A 21505-nucleotide genomic window follows, 5' to 3' on the forward strand; every position below is an offset into this window, starting at 1 on the left:
TTTTTGTGTCTGAATTTTTGTGAATGCTGCTGGGATGTTTCGTACTGGTGCACTACATGCTGCCTGTTCCATGGAAGCCTACTATGTCTGTGAAAGCAAGTGCTAAGAGTAATGTAAAAAAACCCAAATACCAAAAAACCCAACTTGAAGCAGAAGAGCAAGTTTCACAACAGTGTTTATTACCTAGGTAAGCTCAAGTGTGAACCCTTGGTTTCAGCTTTGGTGGGTATTTCTTCACAAGTGCTTGGAGGCAGCAGTTGTGTTGCTGAAGAAAACGTTTACAGGGGGATCTGCAAAGGTGAGTGGCAGAACCACACAAAGGAGCAAAGGCCTGGCAGACCACACAATGACAATTGTACTTCAGCTGCAAGTTTTCCAAGTAACTCCATGGATATAAAGTAGTTGCAAAAATTAAGAAGTCTCAACTAGGTGTGGCCTTCAAAAGATGCCTTAAGACTTCTTGCGTTTAGAAATCTTGGAGGTGCTGCCTCTGCTGTGTGGCTGTGAGCCAGGAGCTGCTCCTTCCTCAGGAGCAGGGATAGGCAAGACCAGTTCCACGATTTTGGGTGATGCAGCCTGACTAACAGCTGAACTTCTCCTACCAGAGCATCTGAAAGACAAAAATTTGCTCATTAGGATACAGAAATCCCTGCATGTAAAACAGCTGCCAAGGGTGGCTCATAATGAAGCTCCCCAGCAGCCATGTTCATTCCAGCTGAAATCCCCTAAAAAGATCTTTCTAGCCACCACCACTAAATTGTAACCCCTGGGAATGCTGGATCATAACTGCATCAGCATGGCACAGGCACTATTTGAGCACACCTTGAACAGGGGAAGAAGATACCAGTAAAAGCATCAATATCTTCTCAATTAGGAAGGGGAGTTCACAGTACCAAGTGTAAAATGTGGCTCAAAATTGTGCTTTTATAACATCAGACCACTTTTTTTAGTTAGAGCACAGTTAACAAGAGTATATGTAAGTATTCTGTAATTATTGGTTTCTCTAAACTCTGATGGATGCTGAAGTAAACAACATGTGCTAGAAAAATGTAGTAAACTTTAAAGACAGAGTAAGGAGAAAGTTTTTAAAGAATCTTCAGCAAGTAGAGACAATTGACACTCCTTCAGGAATGAGGAATTCTTTTAGTTAGGGACTAATTTTGCTGGTTTAAACTTGATCTTAAAACCTCAAACCAACCCAAGAGTGCTAGTACTTACCTGCTAGGAGGTCGTGATTTCTGTGAGGATTGACCAACAGGAGGAGCACTTGTAGGAAGCTCTAAATTGAACTGCAATATTTGGAAAGAAAAAACAAGCTGACCTGCTGGTTGCTTAATAGGATTGGGATATCAGGGGCATTTACAGTGCTTGGTATTTGAAGAGATGTTGAAAGCAGGTGAACACTTTGCCATGTTTTACCAGAAGTATATTGTGAGTTGTCCTTGAAAGACACTCAGTGATAGCCTGGAGCCATCACTCAAGATTTTGGTGGCAGTTAACTGGAAAGCTCACCTTGTCAAAGTACATTTGAAAGGCTGCTGTCAAACCAGGATTTGCCTCTAGAACATCAATTATCACTTGGTTGATGGTTCTATTGAAGCCTTTCAGTTCACGAAGATTAATGTCTCTCTCTTCCTGTGTTTCTGTTTTACTTTGCTTCTCAGATTGAATGTCTCTGGATATTCTATAACACTTAACACAAATATTTTTAAAGCATTATGCTTATGAAAATACAACACTTCTTCATAAACCTGCTAAATTAAAACCACAGAGTTTAACCCACACTACTGTCTATCACTATAAAGTTAGAAGTTGTCCTCAATAAATATACAAACCTGTTTTATAACCCTGTCTAGTCTTAGCTTCTGTTCTTCAATGTCTTTCTTCAGCTGCAAAACAAGAGCTTGTTTTTCCTTCTTTTGCTCTTTGAAGAGGGCCAGCTCCTTCTGTACTATTTCAAATTGTTGTTTCATGCTCTGCAAATTCATTTGAACAGTAGTATTAGTTTATGAAGCAGTTCTGGTATCCTTTCACTTTTTGTATTACTTTGTGGGAGCGTCTGTTGTCATTACTACTAGTTTCTAAATGTAGTTCAAGCAATTAGTGCTAATGTTAACTCAAAACTTTCTGCCAGTCCAACTGTTTGGTGGATACAGACCTGGGCAAAGCAACTTCCAGGTATTTTACATCTGTTTTAAAGGTACTGCTAATGAAATTACAGGTATGTCTTTTCAGAGGTATCTCAGAGTGTCTACAAATTAGTTAACTGGCACTCTACCAACTTACCAGTGCAAGCTATCCTAAAAAAACCCCCAACATTGTTTCCTATAGGAAAAGAGGGGTACCCTTGACTGGAATGAATAAAATCAGCTCCACGAGGGCTGCTGGTTTTTTTTTACTAACTAACTAACTAGCTAACTAACTAACCAAAAAGGCAGGAATGGTTTGCTGTAACACAGTGCAGGACTTACTCCCTGATGAAGATCTGTGTCTCTTTTCTTTGCCTTAAGAAATAACATCTCTGAAATAAGAGCTATGTCCTGTGGTGGTAGAATAAGCAATAGGAATGATTGCTGACTATAGTCAGTGACTCAGGGCTTAAAACAGTCATGGAATATGACCATGTGCCTTTGCTTTCTTCTGCCTAATAAAATTATAACTGAAATGTCACACATCAGAATTAGCTGTTGCTCTTTCTTAAGGTCCAGGTGGCTTTTTGATAACGAGGGGAACCATGAGTAAATCCTTGATGTAGAGCCTGAACACAAGCTCTGGTTTGCCTGCATTTAGAGCTCAGCCTGCTAAGTTACAAGTCAGCTAAATTATCCTCTTTAACTGAGGCACTCTCAGTGCTAATAAAAGTGAATCTGTTCCAGAAGAATCCTGGAACATAGAGGCCAGAGGTCACAAGCTGTGTGGATTTTAATCTGCAGTGCTGGACAGGATGGTACAACAGTGGTGTGTGCTGCACATGAATACAGCTGCTTTAGTGGCTGCCAGAACAGCAGCTGTCAGTGCATGTGGGATTCTGAAACTTCTAGTTGTATGTAACTAAACACCTGAAATTTTGGTGTGATTCAAGAAAATTCAAATAGCAGTCAGTTTTTGAAAGGGGAGGTAGAACCTTCTAAAAATTGTATCTAAATAAAAGAGCAGAAAAAAAATTGTACCACAGTTTCCTATTATTCCTCTAGGTTGACTTGCATGGATTTAGCTACATGCTGCAGTCTTGTTTGCTGGACTGGAACTTTACTTGTATTTTACCTGGATATTTTCCTGAAGTTCCTTGATCTGCCTTTGTTTGCGTCTGTATTTTTCATCAGCATCCCTTTTCTGCTTTTCTAGTTTCAATTTTTCCTGAAATTCCTCACCTGTGATCCCAAACAATGAGGCAGCATTATTGCTGTGTGTACAACTCAATTTTCACTTGAAAATAAGGTGCACTTTAAAGTAACTGCATCACAGACTATTATTATATTGGTGTTGGAAGTATTTCAGCACCTCAAGGTTTGAGGGCTTTTTAAATACTCTCCTACTAATTCCAAGTCACTGTGAAAAAGTAATTGGCTTCACGAGGGAGAATGATTTAAGAGCTACTGGTTCCAGAGCCAGCAGAGGGCACAAATGTTAAAAAATAAGTATTATTTAGAATTAAGTTCTATTTTCTATCTAATTTCTATTTCACATACTTGTCTCAGGGACTGGCTTCAAAGAGTTTTTGTAGCTTCTGTTCCAGTTTTTAAGTACACACAAACTGTTTTCCATAGCTATGATTTCTTTCTCAGCTTTGCAGATCTTTGCATCCAAATCATCACCTTCTTGTTGAAGTGCTTCCTTTTCCTGTGCAGCCTGAAAGCAAAACCAATATTTTAGGTGACTCCAGACATGCTGAAAATATTAAGATAATTATGAAGAAAAGAATACCAGCAGCATTTAGGAGTTAAAATCACTTGAACTGAGATTTAGTGAGTGACTAGACAACTGGAAGGAAGAGTTATTGACAGGATTGAAGTTCTCTGAGATGTTTAATCCATGTGCATTTCATTATGGGAATCTGCCTCTCTGCCTAAGCTCTCTTAGTCCTGCCCAGCAGCATCTACACCCTGTACAGAGCAGTCTCCATGTCTTGCACTGCTGATGTGAACTGCAATTCTGCTTCCTTCACCCACAAAATCTAAGTAAGATTTGAGATTGCACCTTATATAACCACTGAGAGACTGTTAGAATTCATCCAGTTTGGGAATTAGTCACTTGTAACTCTTCAATTATCTGACCAGTGGATTTAAGAAACAGCCAGCAGGTGAAGTATTTTCTACAGCCCTTGAAAATCTGTTATGGTGAAAAATCTCCATAGGTGTAGAGGGTATTTTACACACCCACAGTGACCACATGGCTTTTGCTGAGGGTCTTCTGCTGTACTGCACCTCACAGTAGCACAAATACCATCATTAATAAATTATCCATTTAAAAAAAAGAAAAAGATCAACTTCAGAGCCAAGGTCACAGCTAGAGGTGTGTGGCTTTAAGAGGAAATTAGAGAATTTGTGGAGATCAAAACTAACAAATTCTTGTTCATGAATCAGGGTATCACATTATGGAGAAAGACTGATTTTTTTTCCCAGACAAAAGCTGACATATACATAGGTGATTGGTGAAAGGGGAAGGCAGACATTCTTCAAGGTGTAAACCCATATGATAAAATGAATATCTGGAAATAACTCTGACAGGTAGAAGAACTTAAGGTCATGTGAGATGCCAATAAAGTCATTTTCAGTTAACAGTGGATTGTCACTTGACCAGTAATTTTTGTGTATTTGTAAATTAATGAGCACTGAAGTTTTCAAACTGCTCAGAATTAAGGCTCCACATAAATTATTGTGAAAATACTGTATCATTTAAATAACCAATGGTGTCAGATAATGTAAGACAATTAGAATCAAAGTAGGCAGTAGGCAAGGAGGTTGTCTTAGAGCCCAGGGAAATTTATAGCTTAAATAATTAAATTATAATGAATTATGTTGATAAAATACCTTAATTACATAGTAGGCCTGACTTTTCTGCTCCTCTCCTTCAGGTGGCATCATGGAAAGAGTAAAAATTTCATATCTGCATTTCAGTTTATCAATTTTCCACAGGCGATCTTGAAATTCAGCACTGATTTGTTTGGGGAGAAAATAAATGCATTGAGAAAGCGTCTGTAGTGTTTTGTGGGCAGTTCTTACTGCAGCAGTTTAAATTCCTAGTGTTATTCCAGCAGCCAGGAATTGTGCTGCTACTGGTCTTGGTTGTTTTCTGTGTTCTCCCAGCCACAAACATCTGCTGTTCTGATTACCTACATGGCTTTTGCAGTTCTAAACCGAGTCAAATCTGTTTTCACATCCCAGATCTCTGCATCCTGGGAGGCTGTGCCACAGTCCTTCCCCAGATTTACAGGTTTGGCGTTTCACTCCCAGAGCTGCCCCAGCTACCCCGTGCTGATGGCACCTTAGCATTCCCAGGGCAGGATGAGTGTGAGCAGCAGCCGGGAACAGCCCCAAATCGGACTCTGGAAGTATCAATAGCTGGGTGATGGCAAAGGAAGAAGGGCACAGTCTGTGCTCAGTGAGCAGTGAAGCCTGAGTCACACCAAGTCACTCTCATGTCCCATTGTGTGGGGTGTGGTCAGCAGAGCAGTTCTGCTGCTGAAGTGTTCGTTTTTGGCTGCATCCAAATACTGCGATTTCAGGGCTAGAACCATCCCAGATACTTTGTACTATTATAGGAAGGAAAAGTTATTTCTATGTTGTTGCTTTATAAGATGACATATGTAATAAGATTTAATATAGGACAGATAATGGAAAGCTCATTAGTTAAAAAGAAGAAAAAGCCCAGCCAAACAAAACACACCACAAAACAAACCAGTCTTAGTGTTTGAATCAAAGAAACTGCAGTTTTATCAAGCAGCTGGGACTAAAACCTCTTTAAAAGCAACTTTTCTGTTTCTATACTTTGCCCTACCAACACATGGTTTCACATTTCCAGATTATTTTGAAAAATGCAGAGTCACACACACAGTGTGTGTAAAAAGATGTCTGTGACTGAGGGTTCCTCTCGGTCCTGCTGAGGATCCTCACTCACAGCATGGCCACTGATCTCCTGTTCACCGAGGGGTTAAAGCTGCAGCCTGGGGGTCACAGAAGGGATTTCTTGCTGGCCTCAGCTGCCTTGGGAGATAACTTTGAGCAAGATTTATTTAATCTTCAATTTCTCTAATGGTGAAGCTGGATAAAATGCTTCTCTTTTTAGTAAGTCCCCATAAAAAATGTACTCAATCAAAGCTACAAGTTTAATTTCTGTAAGAATAGTTACCTCATGCGGTGCCGTTCCTGATCCAAGAGTCTTATCTGGGAATCCAGCATTGCCTTCTGGATCCTGATTTCCTCAGTTCTTTCTGCTATGGCTTTCTTTAACTCCAGTTGTTGTTTTTCCAGTGTTAGAACTTTCTCTGCTTTATTACACAGAGTATTTTGAAGACGCTTCAGTTCTAGTTTCATGAGATTATCTTCGACCATCATCTCCTAATCAGTACCAAATGGTATCAAAATAAGAAAGCATAGTTTGAATTAAGATTATTTATAATTTAGTACGGTAATATTTATTATTTATTTTACCTTTAACATATATACAACTGTAAGATTCACTTTGCTCCGCATTTAAAAATATCATTTTCTCATCTGCCAACAATTAACATGGTGAATGTGACAGGGGTAGATTGTTTCCTGAGTGGTTTTACACAAATTCAGACTTTCTAATTCAGGCTGAGTTTTGGGTTATTAGACTTTTCCATCTCCAGCTTTCTCAGTTTAGGTGGTTTCAACTAAAATAAGAGACCTTACAATGAGCTTTCTGAAGCATTTACTATCTCACTCAAACCATTAAAACTGTCTTGGAGTACATTCTAGATTCTGGAGGCATGCAAGTCATGTTGTTATATGAGCAAATTTTGGATACACCAAAGTTTATGAAAAGCAGCAAGTGGTGAACTTCATTAGCATGCAAATACTTAAAATAATTTTTTAAAAATCTCTTATGGATCCCAAACTCTGTACCCATTTTGGTCTGAAAACTTTTAGGTCATCAACTTCTTTCTTTTATTACCCTAATCTCATCTCCAAAGAAAAGTTCCATGTTTAGGGAAAGTTTTCAGTGAAGAGGAAGTGCACCAGTCAAGTCAAAGGCAAAACTCCTTCCCCTGCTTCCTAGACTCTGCTCTTTTATACTACATTAGTGCTTTCATTTGGAAGGCCAAATCTTACTGCAAGAAAAAAACTGCACAATAATTAGAAGAGTGTGAACTGTATTTTTCTGCTTATCAGGATGTGGGGAAAAGGATTTACACTTTGTTTCTAATTCCTTAAATTAGAATACAAATTGATTCAAACCATCTGTTATAAAAAGATGCTAATAATTTAATAACAATACTGTGCCAAACTTACTAGTAGGCATCACAGATTGAAACTAAAAACTCAGGGTCAGGTAAAGACATCCTTAAACAGTAAATACATTTTCTATTGTAAAGGTAATTGTTTCTCAGGGGAAAAGCCCCAACATCCACTGAACAGGTGGATATTGTGGTATAACTAATGTGGTATTAAACTGATAATCCATCAAACTTTATGCTGTATACAGAGGAGAAGCAGCACTTTGCCTAGTAAGATAATAGTGATGAAGATGACTTCAGTGTTTGGGAAAGAAGTGTAAATTAGAAAACTACAGAAAGGATAATGATGTAGCACTGGGGAAGGCAGATGACACCCCAAACAAACAAAAGTGTCCTGTATTAGTAAAGCTGCAAAATAATACTGTACCTGCTTAATGTGTTTTGCTTTTCTTAACTCCTGAAGCGATCTCTCATTGAAAAGATTTAATTCTTCTATCTTCACTACCAAACCACTTGTTTCTTCTCTTGTCTTATCAATTGTTTTCTTGATGATGTGGACATCATTCTGTTTCAAAATAATTTATATTGAACTTATTTCAGTGAATGCAAATTGCAACAAAAGCTACCAGTTAATTTTGAATGAGATGTATTTAAGGCCAGGAACCAGGAACCATCATTGTGATGTGTCCATATGCTGCTCTGTGATCTGCATGGCATGTCCTCATGCAGAGAGCTGCATGGGGGCTTTGGACAACATTAAATTCAACTGTGCTTATGAATTTATGAAATATATAAAAGTAATAGCTTCACAGAACAGCATTCTCCTATTTCTGCATGGTCCTAATGACAGAGTCAGACATTTGCAAGCACTCAGTCACATCTTGATAAAAGCTCAGCTTGTCTTTCCAATATTCAATGCTTGTCTTCATGCTAAGGTGTCTCAGGTGGGCAGTAATAACCTATTTTTCTGGAAGGTATAAGGAATATATTAAGTTTTCCACATGGGTTACACAAAGTCCAGATACCTTTTAGTCTAATACCAACTTCTTAATTACTAAAACCCAATCTACTTAATTCACTGAGATTTCTAAATGATACACAGTCAAAATGATGTTCTAAGGAAATTACCTGAATTTTCCTGTACTGTGCCTGTAGAACATCATATGTCTTTTTCTTTTCTTCTAAGGTTTTCTTAAGTTCAGCAACTTTTGCTTCCAAAATTTCTTTTTCATCTGAATTAACCTCCCCTTCTAACCGTGACAGCCGTCTCTGTACTTGCTGAATATAAAAATCCTGTTAAAATAAATTTTAAGAGAATTAATAGTCTGAGATAAGCAATATACTTGGATCCAAATGTTGGCTTTAGGACAGTCACCCAATTAAGCTATTGTTTTTATAATAGTTTCTGGCTTATAGACCTCATTAGCAAAATATCTTAGATGACTGATGAGCAGTGATGATTTGGGGTAATCTTCTAGAAGAGTAACAAAGCACACTCAGCACAGGCTGCTGTGGGGAGGCTTACAATGGAGTTGCCATCTTGTTGCTACCAGTGGATGCTGATATAAAGGAGCAAATTTTCAAAGTGGTGCATAGGAAATATGCACATAATCCAATTAGTAAATAACAGGATTTTGGCATGTACCTCTTGTATTGCTTTAAAAATATACCCTGAGGTGTCTGTGGTTCAGAGGGATCAAAGTAAAGAATGGATTTTAGAAATTACTGGGAATAGCAGCAGATCCAAAAGAATAATGAAATACACAAGTGCAAAATGTAAGTGATACTTTAGCAAGTTTCAGTAATTTCAATTTTATCTGTACATCTACAGACAGAAATAAATGCAGACTTCAAATTATACTGCGCAACATTTCCAAAATGGAAAAATATTAAAGGTTACAGAATTCAAGCAGCATGCTATCAGTAGACTCAAGAAACACTTCTAGTATGAAAATACATTAACATTTTACCTGGTCATAAATGAATTCTTGTTGTTTTAACAGATCTGCATCAAGTTTGCGCAGTCGACATTTGAGATTTTTAAGTGACTTTTGACCTCCATCAATTTCTGACAGAACAATCTTCTCCTTATCCTTCTGCTCTTTTAATTCCTGAGTCTTCTTGAAAAGTAGGTCCTTTAACTGTTTCATTTCATTTTCTTTTTCCTGATGACAAAATGATCATTAAGTAAAAGAAAGAAGTAATTAATCAGATCAGAATTAATTTCCGATGAATTATTTGCTTTTATTAATCATATATAGAAAAAATTATTACTATATCCATTAATATTAACATGGAATTTTGTAAGTCTTCAAAATGGTTGGCAAAAAAAGTATTTGACTTAAAGAGAAAGTTATATTTTTTATTCATTTTTAAAAAATCTAATCCTACCCTACTGTGACTTTTTTCCTCAGTAATAGGAAAGCTACTCTTTCCAGCCTTTCAGAAAACTAAATTTCTGTCATTCTTTTCAAAAAAACTCCTTACTGCCTCCAGCATCTGTGAATAATTGAAGAAATACAATACAAAGCTTTTCAACAGTTTATTAAAACTTGTAATGTTGCATGTACACATGTGTGTTTAGGTAAACTGGAATAATTCTGAAAAATTACACATTCTAAAATCACTTTTTCTCAGAGGTAGGTTGCCTTTAACACCTAAATCAGTGCAGGAAGTGAGGTTTTAGCAGAATAAAAGACAATGGTGAACATTTCAGGTAACCTGAAATGGACTGAAAACAATGAAAATTGAGATTATTTTCTTTTTATGATCCTAACAAGGAAAACAACTTATTCAAACAACAAATTCAAAACTTAGGATGTAAAAGGCAAATGGAAGTTTATTATGGACTGTAGCACATGTCAGTTGGCATTGCTTCCATCATGCCTGAAAGAAGAAACTTACTTCTGGAAGCAAACTGGTATTAAAGCATGTGCCAGATGCTGAGCTGTATTTCTGAAGCTAATGACAATGATGAATTCACCCACTAACATTGGATCATGACTTGACCTTCACTTCATGCCCTTTATTGCATATCCAAATGAATTTATTTAAAAGAAATTGTTGCTCTTCCTTCAAGTGAGGTTATTAATAGAGATAAAATGTCCAATAAGCTTCACTGTGCAACAGTGTTTTGCCACAAACTGAAGAGGGAGAAGTACCACAGAACCAGATAGCAAAACAGTAACATTTCATCCACATTGTTCTTGTAAATATCTCTTCAGAGTAAATTAACAGATGCAGCAAATAGCCATGTGTGTCTAATGGTGATGGAAGGGAGGCTTCTGACTAATACATTACAGACATTGTTCAAGAACAGTTCATCCTAGCTAAAATATTCCCCTGGAGCTGTGGAGCTGCCAAGCTCAATGTCATCTTAGGTTATCCGCCACAGAAACGAGTAAGGAAAGCCTGCTAAGGCTTTAGCCACCCTGCAAACTGTCTTGAGGGGAAGCAAATAAGGTTTTCATTTTAATGGAAGGCTACACCATTATAACTTGTTTTCAAATTATCTGCAAAGCCAAAACAATAAGGCCTGTAATTTAGGAAACTCTCTATAAAGGCATCCCATCTCTACTGTATGAAAGTATATTTAAAATGTCTGGTCAGTGCCTGTGGAGTCCAAAAGTTTGAAAAATAACATTCAATCTACTGCAAGGCATTATTTCACATGCATGTTACAGGAAACACAAAATAGGGAAGGAAAAAAGAGCATACAGTGCACAGGTACAGCTTTGTTGTCAGTTGTCTGGGACACCAGCTGTCACATTAATTTAACCTGGTCATTCTAGACCAACGGAAGCTTCAGTATACCCAATGCTCAATTGTCTAGCAAAATGTAAAAAAATATTTCTGTCATGTTCAGTCAGAAGCTAAGTAGTGAAACTACTTTAAGAGAATTAGTAGCAAAATGACAAAACAGTATAAGCATTTCGTGAAATGCAGGAAGGTTGAGAATATTGCATTACAACACTGCATTTATTCAAAAGCCCTTTACAGCTCATCAGATGATAAAGAATTTTTATTCCTATACTTAATTTGAAACCTAAGAAGTGGGTTTTTAATTTTATAAAAGTATTACTAGGCATGTTAAAAAATAGTCACCGTATTATAGTTTGTATATGCCACTTCCTAGATCAAAATTTTTATTCCAAAAATGAAATCTAAAGTGAGGCAGTAATTATTGAATAGTCCAAAAGTTAAATGTGTTAGAGTATCACACAATAGAAATAAAAAAAAGAAGAGCAGGCTAGGCCCGCCAAATCTGATTATAAGACTTCTAAATATTTTTTAATCCATTTGCCAAAATCACAGCTCTTTGCAGGCTTATAAATTTTGGTGGTGTTTTAATAGAGTCATGAAGTTTTCAGTGGCAATATCATTTAGAAGTCATCCTGACAAGATTCTCCCTCTCTAACAACCTTATTGATTGGTATCAGTATCCTATATTAGTACAGTTGGAATTACTAGGATCATTTATTTTCCTCCAGTTTTCTCAGCACAGACCTATCTACATGCACATTACTTCAATGTTTGATGAAATAACTACATGTCATATTAATACTTTTGTTTCAATTTAATATAAAATTTTAAAATTAAAAAGATAATTTTAAAACATAGAGCTTGCAAATTCAAACGACTCCTCATTTACAGAAACCATGAAAAACATTTTTACCTCAACACTTTTTTCTTCTTCTTTCAATATTTCTTCCATCCTTACGGCTCTCTCTTCTGAGCTGAGTGTCTCCTCAATCACAAACTTCAGTTTATCAGAAAGACTTGCATTTTTTTCATTAAGAAGGTTTAATCTAAACAAAATTAGTAAGTTAAATGGAGGTGCTCTATACAATGCTACCAAAAGGAAACAGCAAATCTGAGCAGTTGCCTCAGTCTAAACTTCAACCTGTATAACAAGCAAGGCCCTGATATTTTTTCACACCTCTTAAAAACAAGGATTACCAGGAGCATTTCCTGAATTACCCAGTGCCAAAAACTGTGCGGGACATGAAGTGACCAGAAAGTTGGAGTCTTTAATCATCAACATTATTTAATGTTCTTTGCTATCTCAAGGATTTGATTGTATTACTAACATTTACAAATCATATTTTTAAAGGTCTGCTTCTTACCTGGCTTGTTTTCCCTGAATTTCTTTCTTCAGATTGGCTATTTGTGTTCTCAAAGACTCTAGATCAGAAGCAGTTCTGTTCACAATGGATTTCAAAGCCTGCAGCTAATAAATTACAAAATCAAGCAATCAAGATCTTATTTTCTTTGGTACATGTTAAGATATTTAAAATTATATTTTCCTATTTATTGGAAAGTTTTCCACTACTTTTAAACAGTGCTCTCCAAATGAGGAGTGCTGCAAATTCCAAGGCACTATAAATTGGCCCAGCTAGTAAACTCAACAGATGAATTTACATAGTATGAGTACTGGGAGAAATAATAATTAAGAACATAAAATGAATTATGGAGGTGCTGTGGGCTGCAATTCTTGTCCAACAGCATCTGTATAAAGCGGAACTGTGCTTTTACAGTGCACAGCTGAGGTTCTTTGTGAACATGGATAACCTTATATATCTAATAAACTTTTCTGTGTCAAACTTTGTTGGATACATAAAATTATTTTGATTAAGAGATCACTGTGACAAAAATACACAGATATTTAATTTGGCAAAAAATACATGACACCATACACTCATTAAACAGGATAGGAATACTTTACAATCTGTAGCTCATTCATCTTCACAGTATCACTTAACAGCATAAGTATAATTGTTTTCACTTTCACAGATGAAGAAACCTGATCAAGGGTATGTATAGCAGGTTTCTTAGAGGTCACAAGTTGTTGGCTGAAGTGTCTCCTTCTTTCCTTGTTTCTCACATGCATGCCACAGATGTTCTAATAAGGGGAGACTGTTCTATTATCCCATCATGGAGTATTAATTGTGAAAAACTTCAAGCAAGAATCTCGCAGCTTGAGATGAAAACCGACCAATTCGACAAACCCTCAAGCTTGCATGAATTATAGGGAAATCTAATAGCCTACACCTTATTTGAGCTACCTCCAGTTTAATTAGGAGATCAGTCTATTAACCACCTGTTACAGAAAAGCTATCCAAAGTTAAGGCAACAGCAGAGGCAGAGTTTTTAAAAATCACCAAACTTGCTGAGTACACCAGTATCACCATCTTCTTTTTAAGAAAAAACTTAGGTAATACAAGTATATCCCTTCTCAGCAGAGCTATGAAACTTGAATTGCCTCTTAGAAATACTTCTACAGGCATTTAAGTAATTAATCAGTGCAGCTCACTCCCAGATTTAAGTGCAGAGTAAATATGGACAGCATCAATCATGGCTTGTTCACAGGGCAGCACTGTCCTAGTGCCTGTTGATTAGAAAGCCATGTGAAAGCACTGGGTGTTTTCCCCAGGAATTGTAACCTGACTACAAGGCCCAACAACACACACTTCTGAGAGCACAGGACAGGAATTGTTTGGAATCTGGAAGAGATTTCTCTCATCTTTACACAATACTGCATACATACTATGCAATACATACATACAGCCTCCTGAGGTATCTAACAGTGTTAGACCATTTAAGAGAAAATTCATCCTTTTTACAGCAACACAACAAAGAATACATTCTAATCTTTTCACCACTCTCACTGACAGAATTGAGACCCTAATAAACAGGAGTAGGCTGAAAGGAGCAACATTTTGTTGAATTATTAAGAGTCCAGTATAAAACCAGAGAAAAGGAAACGCTATTCCAGTATTTCCTCCATTTGGTTCTCAGTTCTAGTTCCAGTCTGTTTTCCTGAACTGTTTGGTCTCCCTTACCTCATCGTGCAGCTCAGTCCTGCGAGTGTCCTGAATCTGAAACTCCTTTCGGAGGTTGTTTGCTTCCCGCTCAGCAGAAGCAATTTTCTTTTCATATTCCATATTATTAACAGTTTCATTTACCAAAAAGGAAGTCTTCTCTCTCAGCACTATTTCTTTGTTTCTTATCTCCTGTTTTATCTGTGCAATTAGCTACCAAGATAAAAACATTTTAGATTTGCCTGCATTAGTTGTGTTAGATTAATAAAGGGTACAACCAGAAGATCAATTCCTATTATGATTACTATTTGCCTGAGATAGGCCAGTTATCAGTCTTACAATTACTTTATTCCACAGATACATCACACCAAACACTGCAATTGTTTTGGACTGGAAACTTCCAAAATATTCCAATAATTTCAAAAAACCCATGACACTATAAATTCTTATGAAAATAAAATAACTCTTGATTGATTAAATAGAAAAAAAAAAAAAGCTAAGCAAAACTTCAGGTAGACTTGAAACAGATGAAATGCAACAGGAAAATTGCCAACAGTAGTGATGCTTACTTTACCTGACAGATTTATAGCTATTCAGTGAAAACTGTGCATTTTGAAAGGTTAAGTAAAAGATTAGCTACTCAAAAAATTATACCAGTTTTGATGTTAAAAAACCCCAAACAACAAAAACAAAACCCAGATAGGCATCAGTTACAGCAGTTTTACCAAACCACAATGTTCAATCTCTTCATCTCTTTTTTGCATCTGCTGAATTGCATTCTCCCATTGCCTGATGACTTCTTGCCTTTCTTGATGAACTCTGCGAAAATCTTCAGCTGCTCTGTCAAGCTCCATCTGTTTAAAAGAAATCATGCCCATGATTTCTGATGTTAAAAATGTCACATATAAACAAGGGATCTTCCACAACCTTAAGTACAAACCTGAGCTGTTATGGTTTCTGTAAGCTCATTATCCAGAGCTCTGCGCTTCTGATTTGCTTCCATGGTCAACTTTTCTATTTGCTGGTTTAATGCCTAAAATGAAAGGATATGAAAATATTCAAAACCGAAGTATTTAAAAATAAATAGATCACATCTTGTAAATTCTTAAAATCCTGCTACAATTAGGGGTTGAATTACTGAGGCATCAATTCTACTGTGTTTTAGAGAACCAAAATTGACAGTGTAACCTCTCAAATTTTCAGTCCTACAAGTGGCCATAATGACCAGACTGCACCAAGGCCTATGTAACCCTCCACTGTGTGTAAATGTGTTTGTGGTGTCCTTGGCATCCAGCAGTGAGACTGTTTGTGTAAACTAAAGGTTTTGGGTTAAGTATTTAATGAGTAAAAATCAAATTTCTCCTCACTGTATTTCAAGGTGAAAAAGAAAAACAACCAGGGTTACTTATCTCTAGATTAATAATACACTTGAGAACTCACCCTTATAAACTCTGGAATCTCTCTTTATACAGATATATATGTTTATGTCTTTCATTATTCCAGGTAGCTTTACTGAAGTAGCTGTACTTTGTTCTCAGCAATATTAAAAAATTCAGTTCTAAAGGGAATCTACACTATTTGTCCATAGTTGGTGTGAATTCTTGAACAAACCCCTCTTAATACAGTAGTACTGTTCTCTAGACTTCATTATCTATCTGTGCACCTTCTCAAAAAATTAAATCTTATCCAGATGAACAAGCAAATTAATGTCTTCAATTATGCCTCTCATTCTTGTAAAACCTCTTCTCTCTGAACTCCAAAATGAGCTTCACACAGATTTGCAGTACTGTGCTAAATGGAAACCAGTTTAAAAGCAGTGTTGTACAAAACCTTGTCTTCATTTTATCTGACTTGATAACATAACAAGGTCTTCAAGTGATAAAATGGTTCTCCATTTGGTTTCTGAAAATTGCTGTAATTTTTACTTACTCCTAGTTTCCCTTCATCTTGGTGTGCATACTTCTGGATTGCAATAGCATCATTATCTGAACGATTTAATTCCTTTATCCAGCTCTCCAGAAGTTCCTCATCACAGTTCATCTGTTGTTTTAAGTTTTCCAGCTTCTTAGTGGTTTTATTTATAGTGTTCTAATAAAACAAGAGAAAATTAAAGGCTCAATATCAAATCTCTAATATTCATTGAACAGTAATTGAAGTAATCAGTTCAAGCTACTGTAAAAAGTCTACCCACAACTTGTCCACAGAATTCAGTTTTCTTTTTTTATAAGTTGTGTGTTATACTTGAAGAATGCCATTGGACATCTTGGTCTTAAAGAAGAAACAAGACAGTAGATTGCCACAAATTTAAAATGTGAATAATTGCAAACAGAAAAGTCAACCTCTAGCAAGATATACCCATATACAGGGTATTTATTCCACATAATAAACTGATCATCTGAGGCATCAAAAAGTGAAGTTTCTCTGTAACTCATTAAGGCCCAGTTGTTAGACCCTTATCCTACATAACAATTTCCAAATGGCCCCACATGACTGCAAAGAGACTTCCTGACACAAAAATGAGAGAATCTAAATCCAGCTGCACAGTGGGAATGTCTGCATCCTGCTACCCATTCTTAGAGACTGGAGATTACAAACAGCCTCAAGAAGAAAAGAGCAAACTGAAAAAAAAAATTAAATAATGAATAGAAAGAAAAGAGACAGTTCCAAACCCAGAAAACCACCTGTAATTGGGTGGCATTAGATTACTTTGTAACTTAGAATAAATTTTTGATCTTGAAATTATGTCCCAAGTTTATTTTACATAGAGAACAAGATTTGCCACCAACAATTTGATTTTCAAACCCTTAAGAAAATACCTGTGAGAATTAACAAGACAGTGATATGGATATGTGGCTGTGTATCTGGCATTAGGAACAGAACTTTTTCAATATCTACTAATCAATATTTGCTAAGTCTTGACCAGTCTATGCAAGGAGATCCTCAGTGTCACTCTATTTGCCTACACAGGGGAAAGCCCATCCAGATCATCTACTACAGTTTATTAACTTCAATTATAATCAGCTATTCTTGAATTCTACTATTGTTGCTGTAAGTGCAAGTGAGGACAAGTCATAAAATTTTACAATATAGGTGTTCTCTTCCAAAAATTTCAAGCCTTACTTGTTGAGTGTCTTTCTTTTGTCTTAAGGAAGCTATCTCATCTTTCAGTCGTTTAATATCGTTTTTGAGACGTCCATATTCTCTCTCAGCAACAGCTTTAAAGTGATGTTCAGTTTCAATTTCATTCTCTTTGGCTTTGTAAAGAGACTGTAGAATAATAAAGTTCAGTATTTTACAATGAACAAAAGGCATACATCAAAAAACTTTTTTTTTTTTACATACAACAAAATCACAAGTCAAAGATGGCGTGGTTTCACCAGGGAAATGAAAGAATTTTCAGAAAAAATTTATTGTTTGGATTTTAGTATCCCAAATACATGTATTCTTATATATACATATATATCCTCTGTATTGAGTATCTACAGACCAACTTTTGTAGCCCTGAAAACTCAATTCTAAGATTTTTCACCCAAGATTCAGTATCTTAAACCTTTCAACATCAAAATCTTCGTCTCTCGATCACCAGTGACTTTACATCAGATTCAGGAGACACAGCAAAAAAAAATACTTTATTGTGTGCTGAGACAGACCTCTGCTATTGGCCTATAGCAGTATCTATGTAATGTCTAATCTTTCTTTCTTTTAATTCAAATTAAAACTTGAATCTGGGACAAAAAAAAAAAAAAAAACCAGAAAAAACCAAACAATTAAAAAGTCGCTCAGCTGCAGGGTAGTTTCTTAAGACTTTTTCAACTGGGATATTTTACCTGAAAGGTGTAAAGCCTTGTCTCAAGACTCTTTAGAAATCTAAACCAGCTCTTTTGGCCAGTTAATTCAGAGTGTAAGTCAAAACTTAGACCGTGATCATCTCACTTCATTTTTCATGTCTGTGAATTAAATCTTCACCCACATTTCACAATTATCTCTTGACCATTATAAAGATTATACATTTATTTTTCTCTTACACTGGAGTTTTCCTTGACTGATTGTTTTATTAATATCTACAGAAGTCCCCATTCATGAAGAATTCTAAAATGCACCCATCCAGGCTTTTTTGAGAGGTACAGTCACTTGAGTGGTCTTCTTAATGCCTATCAAATAATATCACTGAGGTACAGAGTTTAACTTTCATTTTTTGTGGAAATCCTGCAATGAAGGCCCAAAATATCTCTACCAAAGCTGGCAAAGTAGATGGGGATACCAGCCACAGAGAGATGCTCAGCTTACAGGTTTGTTCGACAAAATGAATCTGCTACATCTGGTGATTTACCTGACGGAAGTTTATCTCTTGTCTCACGTTTTTCAAATAAGATGTCATTGCTTCTATGCGCTCCTCAAAGTTGCTCAACTCATTCTGCAGGTCCTCTTTTTCCTTTTGCATCTTCTGCAGCTGTTTAAGAGTTAGAACAGTGAAGTTAGTTTGAGGTTGAGCGCTTATGTACCTGCAACGACCTAAAAGTAGTCATTGCCATTATTAATAAAAAATAACGCAGGAAGCAACTGCAACATTCCTCCAAAGCAGTGAAATTAGGGATTTCAGTGGAAAAAGTGGAGCCTTGCTAAGGGAACGCACAACTCGCAGGGCTGAGGGGGATGAAGGGGGACGAGGAGGATGAGGGCCACGGGAGGGGAGGATCTCCCTCCCGGTTCCCCGGGTAGCTCCATGCAACTCGTGGGGTTTCCATCCACCCCTCCATCCCTCCCTCCCTCCCGGCCCCAGGGGAAGGCGGTTTCCTCTCGCTCCGGCCGCGGCTCCGCGCTCACTTCTTCCTCCAGCGCCTTGTTTTCGGCGTTGGCCACAGGGATGGCGTAGCCGCTCTCCCACTGCAGCTCGGCCAGCACCGAGGCGGCGGGGGTGCTGAACAGGCTCTCCATGGCCGCGGAGGGGCCAGCAGGGCCGGGGCTGAGGCACGGCTGGCGCTGAGGCAGGGCCGGGGCTGAGGCGGCTGCGGGTGCTCGGCAACGGCGGCGGGGCCGGGAGTGGCCTCGGGCGGAGCTGCCCTCGGGCGGGGCTGCCCTCGCTCCTCCCGCGCGGCCCCGCGGCTGTGGCCAGTCATGCAGCACGCTGGGCCCCGTGCCGGGTGGAGGAGGCTGTTTGTGTCACCGGGCCGGCCGTGGGGCTGTGCCCTTCGTGGGGAGTGCCACAGAGGGGTGTCAGAGCCAGAGCCGCTTCAGAGCCCCGCGCCTCCGCTGCCAGAGCCGACCCGAGGCGCGGCCGCAGCTGGGCTGGGGCTGACAGCGGGGCAGCTCATCTGCCGCTGGGGACACCGATAGGGCTGGGTGACAGCACCTGCCGCTGGTGACACCGACTGACAGTGTCTGGGAGGTCGCTCAGAGCCCCATCCGACCTGCCCTGAACACCTCCAGGGAGGAGGTACCCACAGCTTCTCTGGGCGACCTGTGGCAGCGTCTCACCACCCTCACAGCAAACTGCCTCCTCGTATTTAATCTAAACCTACTCTTTTATCGTTCTAATCCATTTCTCTGTGTCCTGTCACTACATGCTCTTGTAAGAAGTTCTGTAAAAACAAGAAGTGTAGTCTTGATGCAGAAACAATCTTGAAGAACACTGAAAGCCAGGCCTGGTGAGGACTCACCAGAACAGTGACTTGCAGTGTTGTGCAGATTGTTGCTGGTCACTTCACTGATCATCACCTGAGAAAAATCTTGTATTATTCTTAAAGTATTGAAAGAAAAAGGAGCAACAGCATATGGAGGCAACAATTTCTTGAAAACAGAGGAATGGTATGGGGTTCAGTGCCTCAAGCTACCTTTGAAAAAATACAGATGTCGTGAGGAAGATCTTTTTTATCTCTGTTATCTTACCTGGCATGGTGGGCTGTGAATGCTTATAAGATGTGATGAATAATATTTTTGAAGAAGCAAGGAAAACGTAGTGTCTCAAGACAGCAATTGGCAGCAAGCAGCCTCCTGCCACCTTCCTGTTTGCCCTCTGGGATATATGAAGTTGTGATGACCAATGTCCTGTGTTTTGATCTTGCTGTACACTTTCACAGTCTGCAGCTCAGTGATGATGTGTCTGACTGTGGGAATGATGTGCTGAGTACAGTTATTGTCTTCCAGAGAAACGTGGCATGATTGGACCTATATTATCAGTGTGGACAAAGATGCAGATGATCTACAGAGGGATAAAAGATAGCTGAGATATATGGTCATTCTGAACAAGGGAACCTTTTATAGGCAGAAAATTCAGACTGCTGCAAAACTCCTGATTCTAGAATTCATGGAGCAGACTTCTAGAAGATGGACATGTGTAGACAGGTGGCTTTTCCAAATGAAATCTTAGGACGAGCAGCTCGCAGCACTGTATCAGAACTGGGGATAAGCACAAAGGGATGGGTGCAGAGGTGAGGCAGTGGTGTCATGGCAGGAGGGAGCCTCAGCTGCTGGGACAGTGTCAGGTGAGTGCATGGCCTGCAAAGGACTGAGCCTTTGACCCCCTCAAGGGTTGCGTGCCAAGAGCCACCTATTGCAGAGTGCAGTGAGGTGACCTGGCTGAATGGAAAGGTGGAATTCCAGAGACACTACAAGCTACTAGAGAGACAGCAGAGACTACAGTGGCACATCCTTGTGTACGTATTAGGGGCCCCTTGCTCTTCTACCCAAAACGAGAACCTCCTTTTACTTCCTGTATGTGAAGCATAAATGCAACTTGCCTTGCACAGGTTTTAAATTGAAACATGTAATTCATTGTGGCATTGCAGTGATGAGCACCTGATAATCTTGTATTATCCAAGCACAGCTTAAGTGTGAAAGAATGTGAGACAATGTAGTGCCTGAGAAGAAAGCAAATTATTGGAAAACTGTTATTAGGTGAGCAATCAGTCCTGTTCACTAAGCAAGGCTTCTAGTAATAAAATTGGTAATTTATAAACACATGCCCTAATGCATGCACAAAAGAAAGCAAATTAAATCAATCTTGATGCAGTTAGTTACATTATGTACCAAAGTTTTGAATTTTTGTCATCATAAGTGCACTGTTCCCATATTTCTAGTCCAGATTTTTATATAGTGTCTGAAACGTATAAAGTGTTATGTGAGTAAAGAGTATTGTTTCACAATTGTCTTGGAAATTTCACACCCCTGGCTTTCTCATGCCTGACACTGACTAAACAAATCTCCATTATATGCTTTTGTTCATATGGTTCCTCCCTTCTCCTGCCTGTGGAAATGTGTTCAGGAA

General features: G+C 38.2%; 2 protein-coding genes across 6 annotated transcripts in view; one reads left to right on the top strand and one right to left on the bottom strand.

The window, feature by feature from the left end:
- Positions 1-157: 157 nt before the first annotated feature.
- Positions 158-19332, bottom strand: CCDC39 (coiled-coil domain 39 molecular ruler complex subunit). Its single transcript, XM_085069104.1, has 20 exons — positions 19066-19332; positions 18572-18691; positions 17362-17508; positions 16171-16329; positions 15182-15274; positions 14967-15095; positions 14263-14454; positions 12547-12650; positions 12096-12228; positions 9391-9585; positions 8549-8713; positions 7848-7985; positions 6349-6557; positions 5031-5154; positions 3690-3849; positions 3265-3371; positions 1836-1976; positions 1513-1692; positions 1219-1289; positions 158-610 (listed from the first exon to the last, which is right to left on the bottom strand). Exons 1-20 carry the CDS (start codon positions 19174-19176, stop codon positions 451-453), a joined length of 2838 nt encoding a protein of 945 aa, XP_084925230.1. The 5' UTR covers positions 19177-19332; the 3' UTR covers positions 158-450.
- Positions 19333-19594: 262 nt separating this feature from the next.
- Positions 19595-21505, top strand: part of LOC146433135 (uncharacterized) — a 50721-nt gene continuing 48810 nt past the window's right edge. For 4 of the 5 annotated variants that reach the window (XR_014854005.1, XR_014854003.1, XR_014854004.1 and 1 more), the window contains exon 1: positions 19595-21135. The gene's annotated coding sequence lies outside the window, so the exon portion shown is untranslated. The remainder of the gene's footprint in view (positions 21136-21505) is intronic. The other variant, XM_085069109.1, reaches the window with a different exon arrangement.

Source organism: Lichenostomus cassidix, chromosome 9, assembly GCF_008360975.1.
Source record: "Lichenostomus cassidix isolate B80296 chromosome 9, HeHo_3.0, whole genome shotgun sequence".
NCBI classification, from domain to species: Eukaryota; Metazoa; Chordata; class Aves; order Passeriformes; family Meliphagidae; genus Lichenostomus; species Lichenostomus cassidix.